At 36.6% G+C, this 19,056-nt stretch overlaps 2 protein-coding genes and 1 long non-coding RNA gene across 6 annotated transcripts; 1 reads left to right on the top strand and 2 right to left on the bottom strand.

Annotated features, from left to right (window-relative positions):
- The first annotated feature begins 599 nt into the window (after positions 1-599).
- On the top strand, positions 600-5,840 carry LOC112196561 (endonuclease III homolog 1, chloroplastic). 4 transcript variants are annotated; one of them, XM_040517747.1, is made up of 10 exons: positions 600-824; positions 921-1,033; positions 1,173-1,251; positions 1,537-1,664; positions 1,985-2,051; positions 3,697-3,788; positions 3,956-4,093; positions 4,170-4,274; positions 4,509-4,592; positions 5,434-5,840. In XM_040517747.1, exons 1-10 carry the CDS (start codon positions 698-700, stop codon positions 5,575-5,577), a joined length of 1,077 nt encoding a protein of 358 aa, XP_040373681.1. In that variant the 5' UTR covers positions 600-697; the 3' UTR covers positions 5,578-5,840. The 4 variants fall into 4 exon arrangements, with proteins under 4 accessions (XP_040373681.1, XP_040373680.1, XP_040373682.1 ...); XM_040517746.1 differs by having other exon boundaries at positions 602-833; positions 924-1,033; XM_040517748.1 differs by having other exon boundaries at positions 605-824; positions 1,188-1,251.
- A 900-nt stretch (positions 5,841-6,740) lies between these two features.
- Positions 6,741-9,071, bottom strand: LOC112197549 (protein farnesyltransferase/geranylgeranyltransferase type-1 subunit alpha). Its single transcript, XM_024338277.2, has 5 exons — positions 8,748-9,071; positions 8,557-8,666; positions 8,370-8,490; positions 8,144-8,239; positions 6,741-7,398 (listed from the first exon to the last, which is right to left on the bottom strand). Exons 1-5 carry the CDS (start codon positions 8,991-8,993, stop codon positions 6,967-6,969), a joined length of 1,005 nt encoding a protein of 334 aa, XP_024194045.1. The 5' UTR covers positions 8,994-9,071; the 3' UTR covers positions 6,741-6,966.
- A 5,970-nt stretch (positions 9,072-15,041) lies between these two features.
- Positions 15,042-18,293, bottom strand: LOC121053043. The gene is made up of 3 exons (XR_005810561.1): positions 17,656-18,293; positions 17,303-17,383; positions 15,042-15,378 (listed from the first exon to the last, which is right to left on the bottom strand). It is a non-coding gene; the product is annotated as an uncharacterized LOC121053043 (long non-coding RNA).
- Between the last annotated feature and the right edge of the window lie 763 nt (positions 18,294-19,056).

Genomic DNA, 19,056 nt, shown 5'->3' on the forward strand with positions numbered 1-19,056 from the left:
CAGCCTGTCATAAGAGCATCTCCAACAAAGAAGCTAAATTCAATTTTTAGCTATATACATAGCTAAAGCAAAAATTATATTTCAATCTCTTCTTTTATCCACATGTCAGTTTATGATTTGATAAAATATAGTTATTATTTACAAAATAACTACTATTGCTGGAGCAACATCGCTAAATCAATAGGTATATTTCACAACTTTAGCTAAATTTAACTAAACAACAATTTCTACTGTTGGAGATGCTCTAAGCTCATCAACTCTATGACTTGGAATTATAAGAGCAACTCCAACAGCTTCCCTATAATCTCTGTATTATAGAGAAGTAAAAGTCAAAACTTTAGCCTCTTTTTCTTCTCCAACTCCAACAGATTCTCTATTTTACAACAATCTCTAAAATCTCCATATTCTTCTTTAAAAATTTGGAGTTTGCTGTAAATATAGGGAATTTGGTTTTTTCTTTCCTCACTTTCCCTAAAATAGAGACAGTTATAGGGAATCTGTTGGAGCAAAAGAGGCTTAAATTAAATTAGAGAGAATCTGTTGGAGTTACTTTAAGCCTTAATTTTGAAACTGGTTCATGCAATGAAAAAAAAAAAGAAAAAAGAATTGTATCGACCATGGGAATTGGGAAAGCAAATTTTAGGCTTAAATGACATGGTGTGTGTTGTGAAATTGAAATCGTTGGTTGAAGTCGAAAATGTTCCAAATTCGCGCGACAAGTGCCTCCTCTCTTTCCAAGACACAATTCTTCAACACCTACACAAGAAGAACAAGGATGTCCAAATCACCAACATTCTCTGCCAACTCAGACCCAAACCCAAACCCAAACCCAGGTCAGACATGACACGTAGTAGTCGCTTGTTCCAATTTCATCAATAATTCTTTTTGTTGTTGTTGGGGTTTTCAATTTCTGTGAACTGCAGGAGGCTCCGACGCCGCCGTTTCAAAGCCGGAGCTTCGTGTTTTTGCGAGGAGAAAGAGACTGAAAATGACGGAGCAACAGCTTATTACTGTAGAAGCAAAACCCCACAAAGTGAGAGAACTGCATTTATGTTTCAAGCTTGTTGTCAATATACAAATGGATTTTAAGGGCATTTTTTAAGAAGCTTCTTACAGATCACTAGTTATACTGTAAACTTGAAGCTTTACACTTGTAAATATGATGACCCCAGTTCCTTGTTTTGCAGCTTGACCTCCTACCTGACATTGAAGAATTTGGGTACAGAAATGAGACTTCATCTTCTTATTCAAGTAAGTGCCTCTTCTGCCACTTCGGGGCCACGACTTGGATGTTGTAGGTTTCATGAGTAGATGTTAAATGAAGATAGTTATTATTGTGCATTCAATAGTTGTTGCTTATTGCAGCCTCTCTTTTCTTTCTGCATCATTTAGTTTCTTATTGTCTACTTTATGATGCAGCCTCTCTTTTCTTTCTGCATCATTTAGTTTCTTATTGTCTACTTTATGACACGACTAAGAACTTAAATTTGGGTGAATGTAGACTCTTTCTCATTCAGCTTAATTTGTGCATTTCAGTTGACATAGGTAAGCCACCTGCTAACTGGGAGAAAGTCCTCCAAGGGATTCGCAAAATGAGGTCTTCTGAAGATGCACCTGTAGATAGTATGGGTTGTGAGAAAGCCGGAAGTGCTCTCCCTCCTAAGGTATAATTTTGCTCACTCTGAAAAGTGGAATGAATACTATCTTGCACTGCCTTTATCTGTAATTTGTTTTATGTTAGCTCCAACAATTTGTTCAGGATTAATATAATAACCCCTTAATAGCCAGGATCCTAATAGCTAGCACAAGTAGAGAACCATAGCTTAACCTTTGCAACTCCCAGTAGTAATTAGCTTCAGAAATTAGTTATATGATGGATATGCTCTCTGATACATTTATTGATGTGTGTTATTCCATTACGAATCTGTGTCATTTATGAATCATAGCATGGTCATTGATCAGTCATTTAACAAAATAAAATTAGGAGAGAAGATTCGCTGTCTTGGTATCCTCCCTACTGTCAAGCCAAACGAAGGATCAAGTTACTCATGGTACGTTTGTACTTAACTTTTTACTTTTTGAGGAGCAAGTTTGTAGACTTTCAAGTTCAACCGCTGGTCCCTTGGTAGTCTGGTGGGTTAGTTTTATCAATTTCCATTAAGTCCAGGGGTCAACTGACATTATAACGATTACCACAAGTTTAAGTTCAACCATTGACCTCAATTTCCATTGTGGTAACAAGAAATTCATCTTATCAACCTTGAACATGTTTCAATTAGTGAGGTCCACTATTCCCAGCCGCAGCTTTTTACTCATTAACCAAGCTGAATGGTAAGTTGTCTTGTTAGAGAAGAGTCTGGAAATGAAATGAAACAGGGATCTGTTCAGTGGCCTGAAAATTGACTGGTTATGAGAGAAAAACTTGAAGATGTCGTGAAATATTGGATTCTAAACTGGTAATGGGGTAAAAAGGTGTGACATGTTTGTTAAGAGAATTAACAGAAGTATAATGAAAATAATGTGAGTGGGATACAAATGATTATCTAGAGTTGGGAATGAAAATGCAATGTTATCTGTTATTACATATTGGTGTTTTTGTTCATGCTGATGCTTGCTTATAAAACAGTCTAGAATTATTATTATTATTTTTTTATCTGAGAATTTGGGTTTAAAGAGAATAAAGATCACCGAAAGTTCTGGAGCTTTTGTCCTTATTTTCTCAGCTTGAGGGTATTGTGCTGGTCTCAGATAAACAAGGTAGGAGAAGGTGGATGTTGGAAGCTTCGGCTGAGTTTTATTGCTTGCTCTAAGATGGTCCTTTTTTCCTCAATTGATTTCCCTTCTTTAATTTGGAAGGGTAATATCCCTCCTAGAGTTCCGGTTCTAGTTTGGATTGTTGCACTTGGGAAGGTAAATACCTGTGTATTGGTTCAAAGGAGATGATCCTATGCTTCTGTCCCCTCAGTGTAGTATGAGCTAAGATGAACCTGAGTGTGATTAATTTATTTTTGTCCTCCAATTTCTTTAGCTGTATCAAAAAGGGTGTTTAGGGAGTATATTGTGAACTGTTCTGGACAATTATGTAACTATATTGTGTGAAAAGCGCAGCTTTTTTGGAGGAAGAAAGAAGGGTTGGGTCTTAATAGAGGTGCTATAATGGCAGTGCTTTGAGTCATTGGATGAAGACAAACAAGAATTTTATAACTTGAGGGGGATCAATTTGATAGGATAGAGTTCACTTCTTGGCCATATTTTTGGGATTTGATATCTTCCGTATTAGGAATAACTCTGGAATAACTCATTTGTAATGCTATTCACTTGGCTTCTGTTTTGTTCTTCTTTGTTTATTGTTTTTGCTGGTGTTTCTAGGAGTTTTTCTCAGTTGATATCCTGTCCACTCCTTTGTAAATAAATTAAATCTGTTTTTTTGTCCAAAAGAGAGATGGGGGAGAGAGAGAAAAAAGAAAAACAAAAAAGAAGATGTATTTATATTTATCAACCTACTGGCTAAAGTTGGTTTGGCTGGTGAATTTACTAAAACATTACTTGAGAATCCAAATCTTATAAAAGCGTATAAGCTATTGATCCCAAATATGTGCAATGTTATTCACTCTCTGCTCTGTACTTTTCTCTCAGTTGTTTTGTATCCTAATCAGAATCTTGTTCCCGCTGTCTGATGGTATGTTTGGATTTCAGGAGCAATTCAGCGTCTCCTTCAAAATGGTTTGCTCTCTGCCGATGCCATTGACAAAGGTGATGAAGCAACCATTAAAAGCTTGATTTACCCGGTATGCTCTTTTCAGTTCCCACTAAAAAAATGGTGTTTTGCACTTTCTTATTTTGACCTGCATTGTTCCAATACAATAGGTACTTGTGAAATACTCTACATATGCAACTAATTCAATATCTTTTACCTAGATTATGAAGTTTTGATGTTTTAATTATAAACATGTAGGTCGGCTTTTATACAAGAAAGGCTAGTAACTTGAAGAAAATTGCAAAAATTTGTCTTGCCAAGTACAATGGAGATATACCTAGCTCATTGGAGGAACTCCTCTCACTTCCAGGAATAGGTCCTAAGATGGCTCATTTGGTAGGGCTAGTTTCGAACTTATTCAATTTAGCATGCTACCTTAGGTTCTCTAAATATTCCGGTATATGGTTCTTAGGTTATGAATGTCGCTTGGGACAATGTTCAAGGGATTTGTGTAGATACCCATGTGCACCGGATTTGCAACCGCCTTGGCTGGGTGTCAAGGGCAGGCAAAAAACAGGTATTTTCCATCTTTTGTGATACATTTGGTGTATTAAAGTAGTAGGTTGACTAGGTTCTCAACCTTGTGCATTCACTTAATGAGACTATCTCACCATGAAACCTGCTCATTTTCCTCAGATATTTTTTATTATTGCTCACATAAAATCGTCCTTGATTTTGTAAATTTTTTTGCGATACTAAACCATCAGACTGATATCATTGCATGAATACTGATCTTTATTCTCTTTGCTAGAAAACATCAAACCCTGAGGAAACGAGAGAGGCATTGCAATTGTGGCTTCCGAAGGAAGAATGGGTTCCCATAAACCCTCTTTTGGTACGCATATTTTCCTGTTATCTGGAAACCCAAATTCTTAGAGATCAGTCAAAATGAAAATGGTCACTGCAAAAAATCACTCATTGTTTAGGCATTTAGTTGTCATCAATACTCAGCTATAGTGGCTGGACTGTATTTGTTGACGCAGTCCAAATGACCAAATGGCTTCCAATATGACTTATTTTTGGTGAGATAATCCTGAAGAGTTACCTAAAAATATGTATTGCATAATTCCAATGAATTGTATTGCATGATTCCAATTGTTGAATTATGTTGCACGGTTGTCAGGGTTGAAGGACAGGGTTTATTATCTGTTGACTTGAACCTGAGACAACTAACAATTGGCGTTGGCTTCAAATCATCTACCATGACTTGAGCATATGTAGTTAGGTTAACTAAAACATGAGACCTTCATCAAGTTCAGTTTCATGTTCATTACATAATTCAAAGATTAGTCATTACAGGCATGTCTCTTCCCATACCGACTAAGACACTAAATATGGGTAAAGTAGGGATCACTCCTGGATCATTAGCATGATTGATTACATTATTACTCCACCATTTTGTGTATTACTATTATGCTGAGCAAAAGTGATGATTTCTCGTTCGGTGAATTGGATTCTACTGCTATAATTAGAACCCTACTAACAATTGAAATTTGGTTCTGAAAATAATTAGAAAGGTTTTTGGAATTTTCCAACAGCCATCTGTAACCATGTGCTTCTTTGTTGTTTGTGTTATCTCAGATCTTTTTTTTCCAGATTGTCAGAAATCTTTTCCATACACAGGCGCTCTCATCGTTTATTATAATGCTTTTTTGTCCCTGCTTTAATCCGAACAGGTGGGATTTGGACAGACAGTTTGCACTCCGCTCAGACCTCGCTGTGGAGTCTGCAGTGTGAGTGAATTCTGTCCATCTGCATTCAAAGAGACCTCAAGTCCATTATCCAAGACAAAGAAATCTGGTTTGAGCAAGAAACTTTGACAAGTTGATTCTCGGAGGGAGCAAAAACAGCTTGTGGTTGCTTCTGCCAGCTTTTTGTGGATATCCCTATCCTAAAGAATCTCATAATAGCAAAGTATTGTTCATGCAAGGTAGGAGAAAGGACACAAACATTGAGAAGGGGATAAATTGGGACCTTTTTTTGTCAAAAACTTTTAACCAACATTTTGTTACATTCAGCAGACCGAAATCTAAATTGCTTCTATTTTCTGTGTAATCGGAAGATCAAAATCGATTGGTGATTATTTCTTCGGAGGATGCTGAAAGATGATTACAGCAAAAGGTTAACAGCTCGAGTAAGCATTTTTTAGGCTACTCCTGAGATTTTTTTTCCATTCAAATGCTATACTGGAGATTCTATACCCATAATCTTCAAAAACAACCTGAGATGAGGAACTGGTATTAGATTTCGAAGAGTATGCCTGTTCATGTATATCCCAAGGAAAAGGCTGATTTAAATTTCCAATTTGGATTTGGTAACCGCGTAGTTAAATTTGGGTGGAGGTTGACTTTTTTTAGTATTATAAATATTTTCTGTGTGTTTTTGGGTGTAAAGTCACTGGCAAAGAAAAAAAAATAGCAGTTCCTAGGTTTGCATTGAGGGCCGGATGTTTCTCGAACAAACCACCGCATCCGCATGTGGAGTTGATAAGATTTTCTAAATATGGAACCCCCACATCCGGTTTGAATCCCGTCAACGTTGATCGGAGCTTAAATCTCAATACATTCTTAATGCTTAAGGGAGTTTAAATCTCAATCAGTGACCCTCTGCCCTCTGGCAAAGATTAATTATTGTGCCTAAAAAACTTTTTAAGGTACCGTGTGATCTCGATCAAAAAGTTTACTACATCTTCATTGGGAATAGATTTGGGCCAGTGATGAAGCAAAAAAGTTTACTACGTCTTCGTTGGGAATAGATTTTGGCCAGTGATGAAGTACGTAATGAGGAGATTAAGGGGTTAACAAAGTTCAAGCCGTTTTTGGCCGAGGTGTTCACCTTCCCCTCCATGATACCAACTATAGATTTAAGTTTGTATGTCTTCTCTGTAAACAGCATGCCTTTTCAATCCTAAGAGCTTCAAAACACCTTTCACGATGAAAAATGTGAAACAGAAACATCAATTTATCAAGCAAAACATAAAACATCAATTTTACGAAAAATCTTATCCAAACATAAACACTGATTTTTAGCACAGAAACAGTTAAGATTTTAGTATCCATACAACAAGGTTTGGCAATCCCACTCTCTAGGCTTAAAATTGTGTGACTTTACATGGGGTAAAATTTCTTCAGATGATGACTTGACTGCTCCAGTTTTGCAAGCACAACTCTATGACGCAAAAGTCAGATGATCCACTTACTGTTTTAATTTTAAGCATTTTGGAAATGCTTGTTCTTGTACCACTGCCAATAGTTAGCTCTAAATGGATCGACAGATTCCAAGACAAAACAAGCAGCTTTTGCCACATCAGAATCTCTTTGTTCGGAGTCTGAAATTCGTAGAGCATCCACAGCATCTGTGAACTCTTGGCTTGGTTGGAAACCATGGGAGATAAGATCCAAAAGTGTGCTCAAAGCAAAGACACAGTTGGTTTTGGCATTTAAAATCTCCAAGCATACTGAAGAAATTTGAGGATTGTTTACCCAAGATGAATTGTCATCTTTGTAAAGCCCTCGAAGGTACCTCCATGAGCTTTCATTCTCTGGGCGGGCAACAATACCATTAAGAGTATAACACACTTCAGACTCTCTCATAGCTTTCAGGCCTCCCAGGAATGGTGATCTTGTAATGACAAAATATCTCTGTGAAATATAAACAGGTCATGAAACACAAACATGTAAACCAAAAAGCAGTAAAACAACAATAATGAAATCGACACAATTTTACTCTATTCAAAGGGTAATATAAGTAGAGAACCATACAGTAGTTATTATGAGTTTAATGAGAAATAGTGCTAGGACCCAACTGTGTCTTTGAAAAATATAGACAGCATGGTGAGGGCTGTCTTCTTTCCTTTATTGAAACAGTCCATTTGGTTAGATTTCAGTTTTGAAAAATATAAATTTGTGGCATTTTTTAACTTCCTAATGAAACTTTCCTCAGGAAGTTAAACCTCATCCCCTTCTTCCCCTCCCCATCACAGAGAAATCCTGTCACAAAACAAGCCCTAGTTCTCCTCCCAACAGAATGTTTTCAAAGGTGACGGTGCCTTTTCAGACTTTATCGCACTTTAAAAGTAAAAAGAACTCGAAGACTATTTAGCTGTCGTTCAATCATAATAATCAAACCAGCACATAATACACATACAACATTCAATTCAAAAAGAAAATTTCACTGCATTCATCCCCACATTGCCACCATATGCATTAGCTGTGATAATCATAATTGAACAATTATCTCTAAAATCCCAATACTTTCTAGCCTGTCTAGTTGTAAGTATTCACAGCTACCCGCCCTTCAAATCCTAGCCAAGGCTATAAACTTTGTGTTTGGGACTAAGCGGCCTACCAAAATGGCAGGTAAGGAATATCTATAATCTAGTAATACCTGATTCCAAGCAGAATTGTTAAAAATGTCTTCTTCAAGGAGCTGCTGACAATAGTCAAGTTCGTCTTCCCACCCTCCAAGTGCCTGAAGAACCCACTGCATTCAGAACAAAAGATATACATGTGTCAAAACCCAAACACACAAAGCAAGCACTGGTCCTTAAAGTCACCATCTAATCAACTAAGATAAATGCTTGAAACGGAGTTGAAGGACGAAAACAACGAACCTGCCTATGAGACCAAGCATGGTAATGTTTAGCATCAATGGAGAGTATGTTCTTGGTGAACCTAAGTTCCTCGGTTGTAGCACTAGTTCCCAATTTCTCAGCTACCCACCGCCTATGATGCCTACAAGTATGTCCCATAACATTACAAATCTCTCTATATTTAACATTGAAAGAGTCGAAAACTCACCATAACTGATAGTTTTTGGAGTTTCCTCGAGCAATGTGTTCAGTCAGAGCAAGTTCATCGTGCAAATCATGATTGAGTGCCTCAAGTACTAAACGCCTAAAGTGCCATACCTACAAAAAAACAACAAAGTCAAATACTCAGTCTAGTTGAAGAGGGAGGAAGAGGAATGAAGAAGAAGAAGAAGAACTGACAGTGTAGTTTCCAGGGTTGAATTGGATGGCTTCGGAAGTGAGGTGAAGGGCGCGAAGGGATCGCTCATCGGCTTTGTACAGGGCTCGGAAGTAGTCCATGGTCTCTCGGAACTCTTCCTTGTAGGTTATCGGAACCACCGGATTCGGCCCGTCGTCTTGCTCCACCGGGATCACGTCCGAAAACTCCGGTCTACTCCTTAGTGGGACCCACCGCCGCTCTTCGTCTGACGACGACGACGACGACATCTCCCTTCCTTTCTTCCTTTGCTGCTGGGGGGAGGATCTGATGCTTCGCTTCTCGCCTCTTCACTAGAATACAGCCATCCCTAATCTTCCCTCTTTTATACCCCTTCTTCTCACAGGAGCCCAACCCAAACTTTTTAAAATAAATTGTTTTTTGTTTTTTTTTAGTTTTAGTTTTTTGAAGAATAAGGTTGTTGAAATGCTCTCTTGGACTAAAACTATAAAAAAAAAGGGGCAAATAGCCCAGAAATGCTCTATTGGACTAAAACCTAACAAAGTGCAGAATAAGGTTGTTTTTAGTTTTTTTATTTGTTCCAAAAGGGGCAAATAGCCCAGAAAACAACGAAAAAAGAAAAACTAGCCAGCATCGCTGGCATTGAAACTCCTAGCTCTAGGAGCTCCAACAATATCATCTAATAGGGCTTCAGTGATCAAGGCATGAGGATCATGAAGGATGCATATTCCTTTAGCTGCTTAGCATGAAGAGTACTATTCTTAACCAAAAGATCAGCAACCACATTGCGCTCGCGATGAACGTGCTGGAGCTGAACTGACTCAAACTCATTCATAATCTTTCTGCAATTTATAAACAAGGTTCCCAAAGGATGTAGCTTAATATTGTCATTGTTCATGAGATTCACCAACACAACAGAGTCAGATTCCACTTCCAACTTCATAATGCTTAGGCTTAAAGCCAACTGGAGACCATGAAAAGGGCCCCAAGCCTCAGCTTCAAGGACATCACCAGAACCAATGCTAATCATAAAGCCACCACACCAACAGCCAGCATCATCCCTAATAAGGCCCCCAACTCTAATAGCACCATTACGCGTTCGTGAACTATCAACATTGAGTTTATGAAAACCAATAGCAGGCTTAGTCCAAGAGAGCATTTCAACAACCTTATTCTGCACTTTGTTAGGTTTAGCAGTAGCCCTAGCTAGTCCATTCCTCAGCATATCTAAACACAACTTTAGGAGGATTGTAAGGATAGTGGAAAGTAGAACCAAAAATGGATTTACATCTCCATTTCCACAAGAACCAACAGCAAAAAATGAAGAAAATATTCCAGTTCAAATTCCTCATATAATATCCCTTTTGCAACAAATTAGCCAGAATCTAATCCTTCCAATTTAAAAGGAAAGTGGCTAACATATGCCATCCCTGTTTAGCTTTAGTACAGTCCCGAAAAAGAAGCAACATAGTTTCTTTAGTATTGGCACAGAATTGACAAGATGAGCTGCTTGTGAGTCTTCTTTTAAAACGTTGCTCACTAGTTAAGAGCTTGCTTGAGACAAAGGACCACATAAAAATCTTGAGCTTAGGAGGAATAGGGAGGAACCAAATCTTACTCCATAACTGATTTTGGTAATCTTGATCATCACAAAGAAGCTTGTAAGCAAACTTTACAGAAAAAATACCCGAGGAGGTACCACCCCATATGAGTCGATCAGGCATATTACTATTAGCAATGGGAATAACAACAATTTTATCAACAATTTCAGCAGGAAGATTAGCATACAACATAGGCAAGTTCCACTCATTATTGATCCAAAATTCATTCACAGTAGCATTCATATCAATATGAGTAAGGTTTAAAGTAGAATTACTCAAAACACCATAAGGAGACCACTCATCAGACTAGAACTTGGTAGAAGCACCATTTCCAATTCTCCAAAAGAGCCCTTTCCTTAAAAGATTAGCACCATACACAATTCCAGACCAAGTACTGGAGCAGTTGAGAGTCTTCTTGAAATTTTCATGCACAATAGTTTCAGAATGAAGATACTTAGCTTTATAAATCTTGTTCCATAATCCTGGATCATTTTGGGACACTCTCCAGCTAGCCTTTGCAAGCATAGCTTTGTTCATATCAATTGTCTTCTTTATTCCCAAACCACCATTACACTTAGGTCGGCACACCAAGTCCCAACTAGTAAGATGTACCTTCCTTTTTTGCTCAGTATCACCTCATAAGAAATCTTGGTTGAACTTGTCCAGTTTATCACAAATCTGCACAGGAAGCTTGGTTGTTTGCATTGCATAAATAGGAATTGAGGAGTTAACAGCTTGAATGAGGGTCAAACGACCAGCCATATTCAAAGCTTTACCCTTCCAACTAGCCAACCTAGATTGCACTTTATCAACAATCCCTGCATAGGTATTTTTAGTAACTCTGGAATGGATCAAAGGCATACCAAGATAAACACCAAGGTCATCAGTAAGAGGGGAGCCACAAATCTTACTAATAGCCTTAGAAACGCCACTCTTTATATTGGGAGAGCAATAAACCAATGACTTATCAAAGTTGACAGATTGGCCGGAAAGACCACAAAAGATATCCATGCACTTCTTTAAGATCATAGCCTGTTTAGTGCTAGCTTCAGCAAATAAGATCAGATCATCAGCAAAAAATAAATGAGATACAATAGGTCCAGATTGGGAGGACTTAATTGGTTTCCAGTGTTGGACTTCTACAGTAGATCTAATCAAGTGAGATAACTTTTCCATGCAAAGCACAAAAAGATATGAAGATAGAGGATGACCTTGCCTAATACCGAAGAGAACTAAATTAGTTGCTATGTATTTTTTTTTTTAAAATTTTTATTTGATCAAAATGGGTCTTCAAAGCTGAGTTGTGGGAGTTGAGTATTTGTCTATGTTGAGTGTTTGATTTGTTTGAGCTTTGACGTTATGTAAAGGCGTCGTGACCACTTACCCAAATTAGGCTCAACAGGAACCTAAACACTCCACCAAGAGATATTTGTGCCCACCTACCCAAATTAACAGTGCAACGACGATTTTGGGCTCTGAAAATAAAGAAATTATAAACTGTACCGTTGCCCTTTACCCACTAACATCATGACTCAATTCACTTCCTTTTCAATTCTCTCTCTCTCTCTCTCTCTCTCTCTCTCTCTCTCTCTCTCTCTCTCTCTCTCTGGGTAAATGACCACGGTACTCACCGAACACCGGCAATTAGGATTCAAGGTCCGACAACGGTTGTATTTCCTCCGGCTTCGGAAATATCGAAAGAGGTAAAAATTGAATTTTTGATTTGTTTTTCAGAAGGTCTTCTGCGAAATTGATTACATAAATATTCGATTTAAACTTATTGATAGCTTAAATTTGGTTCATATCCTGTGAGATATGTGAAATAGACTTTGTATGTGCAAAAATATGTGAAATAGACTTTGCATGTGCAAAAATATGTGAAATCTAGGGTTTCTGGTTCATACCTGTGAAATACTGTTCTCAATGTTGTTTTTTATTATAAAATGTTGATTGAGTGAAAATGCAGACTCATTGAATGCCTATTGTGGAGTCGAAACCAAAAAAATAAAGATTATTGCCCCCCAATAATATGTCTATTGGGGGCCAATAATCACTGCACTGTTTGTTAAAGTACACTAATTTGTTATTGAATGTAAATAGTGTTTTTGTTGTTGTTGTTGTGGTCTATTGGGGGGCAATAGACAGATTATTGCCCCCCAATGATGTTTTAACTGTGGTGCATTAATCATTATAATTAGGGCTTTGAAATGTTTTATGTTGCTTTGTGTTTATTAAAGAACAGTAATCTGTGAATGATTGAAATTGGAGTGTTTTTTTGGTGGTCTATTGGGGGCAATAGACACATTATTGCCCCCCAATAATGTTTTAGCTGTGGTTAATTAATTATTGTAATTAGTGCTTTGAAAAGTCTTCTGTTGTTTTGTGTTTATTAAAGTGTAATACTCTATGAATGATAGAAAGTTGTGGATTTTTTGGTGGTCTATTGGGGGCCAATAGACAATGTCTTTTTGGGGGTCAGTAATGTTAGAATGTTTGATTTTAAAATTATCATTTTGGTTTTGTTTGCGCACAAAATGGCAAGACCAAGATTCAACCTGTTGAGTGATTCTGAATACGAAGTACACAGTTCAGAGAGTTCATATCAAGGTATTGAATCGACATTCAACGAAACACTGCAGAAAAAAGTAACAAAAATTAAGAAGAGAAGTCTTCAATGTGAACAAGAGGGTCACCAGGGACTAGATGGGAAACTCTCCAATATTTGGCAGCCCTTTAAAGAAGCAGGATGTCATGAGAACAGAGGTGCAAACAAAACTCATAAAAGAGTTGACAAAGCTGGCCAAACAGAAAGATGCAAGAAAGATCGCCGTGTTGATGATCATGTATCTTTTTAGCACATTCTTCTTTAGTTGAAATTGGAACTCAAATAACATGGGACATGGTCGTTGTTTGTGAATGCATTGAGACCATAAACAACTCAATTGGTCAAAGTTGATTCTATAGCTCGACTTCTTAATCAAATGGCTGCAGAAGTATTGGAGAGGTAGTCTAGCAACAATGAACGGATGCCTGCTTCTCATTTACTACTAGTTCCTTGAGAAGACCAAAGCAAAGAACTAAGAACTGGATCCTGGGAAAGTAGAGAAACTCCAAGATTTGTCTGATGGTCGATAAAAGAAATATTTAACTTGGACTAGCTTTACAAGAATAAGAACTTGGAGGTGGTAGGGAAAACATAAAACGCAAAAACATTATATACAAGTACATATTTCCTTATTATATCTAACTTACTTATAAATGTAACAGAATCTAATCAAAGCTGGACCGTGGTCTGTGGATTTAGGACTGGATGATGAGGAGCAGGACACTCCAATCTTTGACAACTCGATAATTATAACAAACTGAGCTTGACTTTGTTACATTGATTAAAGAAAAAGAAAGATTAGATGTTTTACTGCCCCCTAATAAACTAATTATTTATTGGGGGCAATAGACAGATTATTGCTTCCTAATAATGTCTTGATTGTGGTTCATTTATCACTGAAATTAGGGCTTTGAAATTTTTTTTTTTTTTTTTTTTTTTGTGTCTATTAAAGTACACTAGTCTGTGAATCATTGAAATGAGAGTGTTTTTTTGTGGTTTATTGGGGGGGGGGGGGTAATAACTTTCTTCGGTTTTCACTTTTGAGGTATTTTTGAGTTTAACAAGTTTTGTTATATTATTTGCAGGTACCCCAAGCAAGCCAAAAACAAGAAGAATAAAATGAAAGGCTTACGGAAAATATCAAAGAGCTAATAAATGAGATGGAAGCAGCCATCAGAGAAATGAATCCCATCGAAGCAATAGAGGTAAAGTTAAAAAGCCTTGCCAAAGCAAATGAGGACCTCAATGCACAGAACAGGGATCTCTGGGCCAAGCTAAAGCTTGCTGAGGAGAAGATTAAAAGTCTTGAGGATGAAATGAAGACATGGGTATAGGATAAGAGAGCCAACAAGAACCTTATCAAGGCTCTCTACATTAGGCTTGGAAAGGAAAAGGGATAGAGACAACCACCACAAAGTCAGCTTCAAATTGTTCCAGTTCCATCCCAGCAACAAAAAGTGCCCCAAGACGAAATTGAGGAAGAAACTCCAAACTATGGAGCAATTATGGGAGAGGAACCAGATAATGTAGCAAATATGGGACATGAGATGGAGACGATGATATCAGCATCTCCTCTCTCTATCACTACAAGAATATTGTTTATTGATAGCACAAATTAATAGCGTTTTTTTCTTGAGTGCTATTAATTGTCACTTTTAAGACAAAAAAAAAAAACAATCTTGAAATGCTATGACTTTATTGGAGAGGTGCTAGCCTATAGAAAAGTGAAGGCGGGATTAAAAATTTTTGTTTTGTGGTTCGACTTATTGATTTAGAGTGTTTTAGGCTTTTAGCGTATCGAACGAATAAAAAAACAACGGGAGTTTATTAAAGCATCTTCACTCCAGTTCTTCTCTTTACAAGCTGCCATCATAGTCATTCTCTTCAATTCTTGTGAGGTCACCGGAAAAAGTGAGTTTATACTATTCCTTATGTTTTGCTCTTCTAAGCTTCATGTTTTGGTGGTTATCTTTCACAAGTGAGATTGGGAATTTGGACTAAGTTTTAATCTATTAGGATTTTTATTTTCCTTGATTTCTTTTAGGGGGAGCAATAACTTTCTTCGGTTTTCACTTTTGAGATATTTTTGAGTTTAACAAGTTTTGTTATATTACTAGGTATTCCAGCCCGCACAATGCTGCGGGTATATTATTAATATGTTCAGCTTAATAATACAACATTTACAAACATTAAATACATTACATACCTACAAATGGTATTGTTATACATTTTTCAAAATCTGGTGTCTCAAGCAATTGGTCATAGTACTGAACTAAGTTAAGTACTATGGTAAATAAGTGAGGGCTTAGGCTGATGATTAAGAAATTGTAGGGGTCCATTCAAAAAAGAAAATCCCCGCAAAAATACTAAAAATCTTGCCAATTCCATATCAATTGGTGTAGTCCTTTAAGCTCAGCCACAGTCTGTTGGAACTTCTAGAATGTATGCCTGCAAAAGTGAAGTCAGGAGGCCTTATGAGATAATTTTCATATCCAATCATAACACTATACATTATTCAAGGTTTATGTAGAACCAATAAAGAGGTCAGATACTCGTTAAAAGTTGTACAGCTAACGGATACTTAATCAATTTTAGAGATTGAAAGAAGCTTAACATGTTATCAGTGCCATTCAATAGGGTTGCCCAAATATGTTTTTGGTCAATAACACCATTTTAAAACAACCAAAGACATTCTTAAATGTAAAAAGAAGAACCAATTAAAGACAGAACTACACTTACCAGGAGTGCCTTTTCAAACTTATTAATGTCAAAAAAAGGCAGAAGTTCTTTCATTTTTTCTTTCTCTTTGAAAAACTTTCACCACCAATTATCTAAAATTTTTCTAAAGCTCTCTGCCGTATACTTGTTAAGAAATGCTTAACAATCCATAAACCTGGCAAAAAAAACTACCCATATAAAGATATTAGCTCTCAGTTTTCCTATCCAAAGACAAAGTCTGGATGCATACAAATTGAACCTTCACAGAAATTCTATTATATCCAAAACGATGTTCAATAAGATTTTGCTGCTACTACATACCAAATTCTTGTATTTTTGAAAGGGCCTATACCTTATTAAGCTGACCATTTCGACTTACATTTTAAATAAGAACACTAAACTCCTAAACCCATAACCGTACATTCCCCAACATACTATGAATATGTTGTACGCATCGTTATTCATGCAATCAATGCAATAACACATTTCAGTTTCAGTGTTTGTTTTGTTCTGAAGCCTAAAAGTAGAAAATGCAGGCCATATGAATTCATAAAAAAACATTGAGAAGTGAACCATTGATTTAGCTAACCACAAATTAATTGGAATAAATGCTAACACTTCCCAAGAAAGCAAAAGGCAGCAATCCAAAAATTAGAAACCAAAGTACGTAGTACTGTTAACTAAGCTTGTTTGTTGAAATCCCAAGCAGATGTAGACATTGTTATATTACTAAAATCAAAACAGAAAACTGATGAGTATCTTCTTGATAGTACAAAGAATTAAACAAATCTGAAATGGTTATTTAATTTAGTTTTATAAAGATGCTTTCAATATTTTTCTAAACAAACCTATGTCTATTAAGCTTCCATTTCTAAACAAACCTAGAACTAATAATTTTTTATAAGACTTTCAAACAGGGTCACTATAGTCCTAATTGCTAATTGAAAATTACATAAAACTAATCATCAAGCTTCTTAGACCAAAAGCAAGAAATCCAAAAGAAGCCTACCACCAAAAACCTCACCCATCAAAAGCTGCACTTGAACACAAAGAAAATGCAGAATAGTTAATGAAACGATTGAAACCATAACATTAATAATAGAAAACTGAGCATATGGTATTAAAATTTGCATGAATTTCCAATTCAATAAAAAGGAAACCAATATGATTCAGATCTAAAAACTAAAACTGAACCATAGCCAATTCCAAATTCAACAGGAAAAAGGCTCACTTAATTGCACATTGTAAAGCTAAAAACAGGTGTAGTCAATCAATAATATGGAGGAAAAACACAGACACACTATAATCAATAACATGCCCAATTACAAAGTCCCAATAAATTTTCATTTGTAGTCTCTAAATGCTTCATTTTGCTTAATCAGTTTTTTTTTTTATTACAAAATCCCAATAAATTCACAGCAAGATATAAATCATATTCAACTATTTGTGAAAGTAATTGCAAGAACCCTAGCTGAACCTCATACAATACTAAATGAGCATTTTTCGCTACATTCATCCAATACAGAATTAAAGAACTAAAACCTTTCAACACTACTGAAATAACCCAATGATTGATTCTATAATTGACTGCCCAAAACCTAGAATTTAGCACAATTGAATCACCAAAACAAAAACCCAGAAAAAGAAATACAACCTCAGACAACTTGTGTCGATACTGCGTTCATCCTTATCGAAAATCCAGAAGCTCCAAACTTAATGACAATTTCAGCAACCTCTGCATCACCCAAACCCCTAATCAGAGACATACAAAGATTTGAGTTTGCACATACAAACAAAGAAACCCAGTCCCAACCTTTATGTAATCCACACAAAATTGAAAATCTCAGTGTAGAAATTATCAATATCAAAACCCAAATAAACAAATTTGCAAACCACCAAACAACGAAAACCAAGATACCCAATCCCAAATTAAAGCCCCAAACACCTAAAACAGATAAATCGATAATGAATGTTTCAAATTGAAGAACAAAGAGAGTGGCTACTTACAATGTAGAGAAGCCATTTATAGTTAATCAGGAAAAAGGTAATTGGGTTCTGGAGCAAGTTCCGATGCAAACCGGAAGCAAGCTGGCGCTTAATCTTTTCCAAGCATGTCTCTCGCAGAAGACCTGTATCCATCTCCCAGTCTCTCTCTCTCTCTCACTCCCATAAAGTCGAATGGCAGCGTTGTAATAAAGAAACAATGAGGGGCAAAAAAGTAAATCAACATGACTTTTACTGTTCACGGGGAGATAGCGCTTTAGTATAGGTAATTTGCAGGTACCCCAAGCAAGCCAAAAACAAGAGGAAGAAAATGAAAGGCTTACGGAAAATATCAAAGAGCTAATAAATGAGATGGAAGCAGCCATCAGAGAGATGAATCACATCGAAGCAATAGAGGTAAAGTTAAAAAGCCTTGCCAAAGCAAATGAGGACCTCAATGCACAGAACAGGGTTCTCTGGGCCAAGCTAAAGCTTGCTGAGGTCTTGAGGATGAAATGAAGACATGGGTACAGGATAAGAGAGCCAACAACAACCTTATCAAGGTTTTCTACATTAGGCTTGGAAAGGAAAAGGAATAGAGACAACCACCACAAAGTCAGTTTCAAATTGTTCCAGTTCCATCCCAGCAACAAAAAGTGCCCCAAGACGAAATTGAGGAAGAAACTCCAAACTATGGAGCAATTATGGGAGAGGAACCAGATAATGTAGCAAATATGGGACATGAGATGGAGACAATGATATCAACATCTCCTCTCTCTATCACTACAAGAATATTGTTTATTGATAGCACAAATTAATAGCTTTTTTTCTTGAGTGCTATTAATTGTCACTTTTAAGACAAAAAAAAAAAACAATCTTGAAATGCTATGACTTTATTGGAGAGGTTAGTGCCTATAGAAAAGTGAAGGCGGGATTAAAAATTTTTGTTTTGCGGTTCGACTTATCGATTTAGAGCATTTTAGGCTTTTAGAGTATCGAATGAATAAAAAAACAACGAGAGTTTATTAAAGCGTCTTCACTCCAGTTCTTCTCTTTCCAAGCTGCCATCATCGTCATTCTCTTCAATTCTTGTGAGGTCACTGGAAAAAGTGAGATTATACTATTCCTTATGTTTTGCTCTTCTAAGCTTCATGTTTTGGTGGTTATCTTTCACAAGTGAGATTGGGAATTTGGACTAAGTTTTAATCTATTAGAATTTTTATTTTCCTTGATTTCTTTGATGGATTTTTCTGTCTCTTTAAGATTGGGTGCTTTGATTTCATGTTTGTACTGGTTTGTGAAAGTTAATTGTTGTTTTTGAGTATGGGTATAAGCTGTTCAACTATTTGGCTATTTGTCTCTGAAAGTATGATTCTTGATGTTCAATGTTTCAACTCTTTCTCTTTTGAACATGCTATTATTTAT

Source organism: Rosa chinensis, chromosome 4 (assembly GCF_002994745.2).
Source record: "Rosa chinensis cultivar Old Blush chromosome 4, RchiOBHm-V2, whole genome shotgun sequence".
Taxonomy (NCBI): Eukaryota; Viridiplantae; Streptophyta; class Magnoliopsida; order Rosales; family Rosaceae; genus Rosa; species Rosa chinensis.

What these genes read in the sequence shown, in the direction of transcription:
- LOC112196561 (XM_040517746.1), top strand. Translation starts at nt 698, where the DNA reads ATGTTCCAAATTCGCGCGACAAGTGCCTCCTCTCTTTCCAAGACACAA. An exon ending in TAGAAGCAAAACCCCACAAA is followed by an intron (nt 1,034 to 1,172) that starts GTGAGAGAACTG and finishes TGATGACCCCAG; the next exon opens with TTCCTTGTTTTGCAGCTTGA. An exon ending in TTCCCATAAACCCTCTTTTG is followed by an intron (nt 4,593 to 5,433) that starts GTACGCATATTT and finishes TAATCCGAACAG; the next exon opens with GTGGGATTTGGACAGACAGT.
- LOC112197549 (XM_024338277.2), bottom strand. Translation starts at nt 8,993, where the DNA reads ATGTCGTCGTCGTCGTCGTCAGACGAAGAGCGGCGGTGGGTCCCACTA. An exon ending in TCCAAAAACTATCAGTTATG is followed by an intron (nt 8,491 to 8,556) that starts GTGAGTTTTCGA and finishes ACATACTTGTAG; the next exon opens with GCATCATAGGCGGTGGGTAG. An exon ending in ACAATTCTGCTTGGAATCAG is followed by an intron (nt 7,399 to 8,143) that starts GTATTACTAGAT and finishes TATATTTCACAG; the next exon opens with AGATATTTTGTCATTACAAG.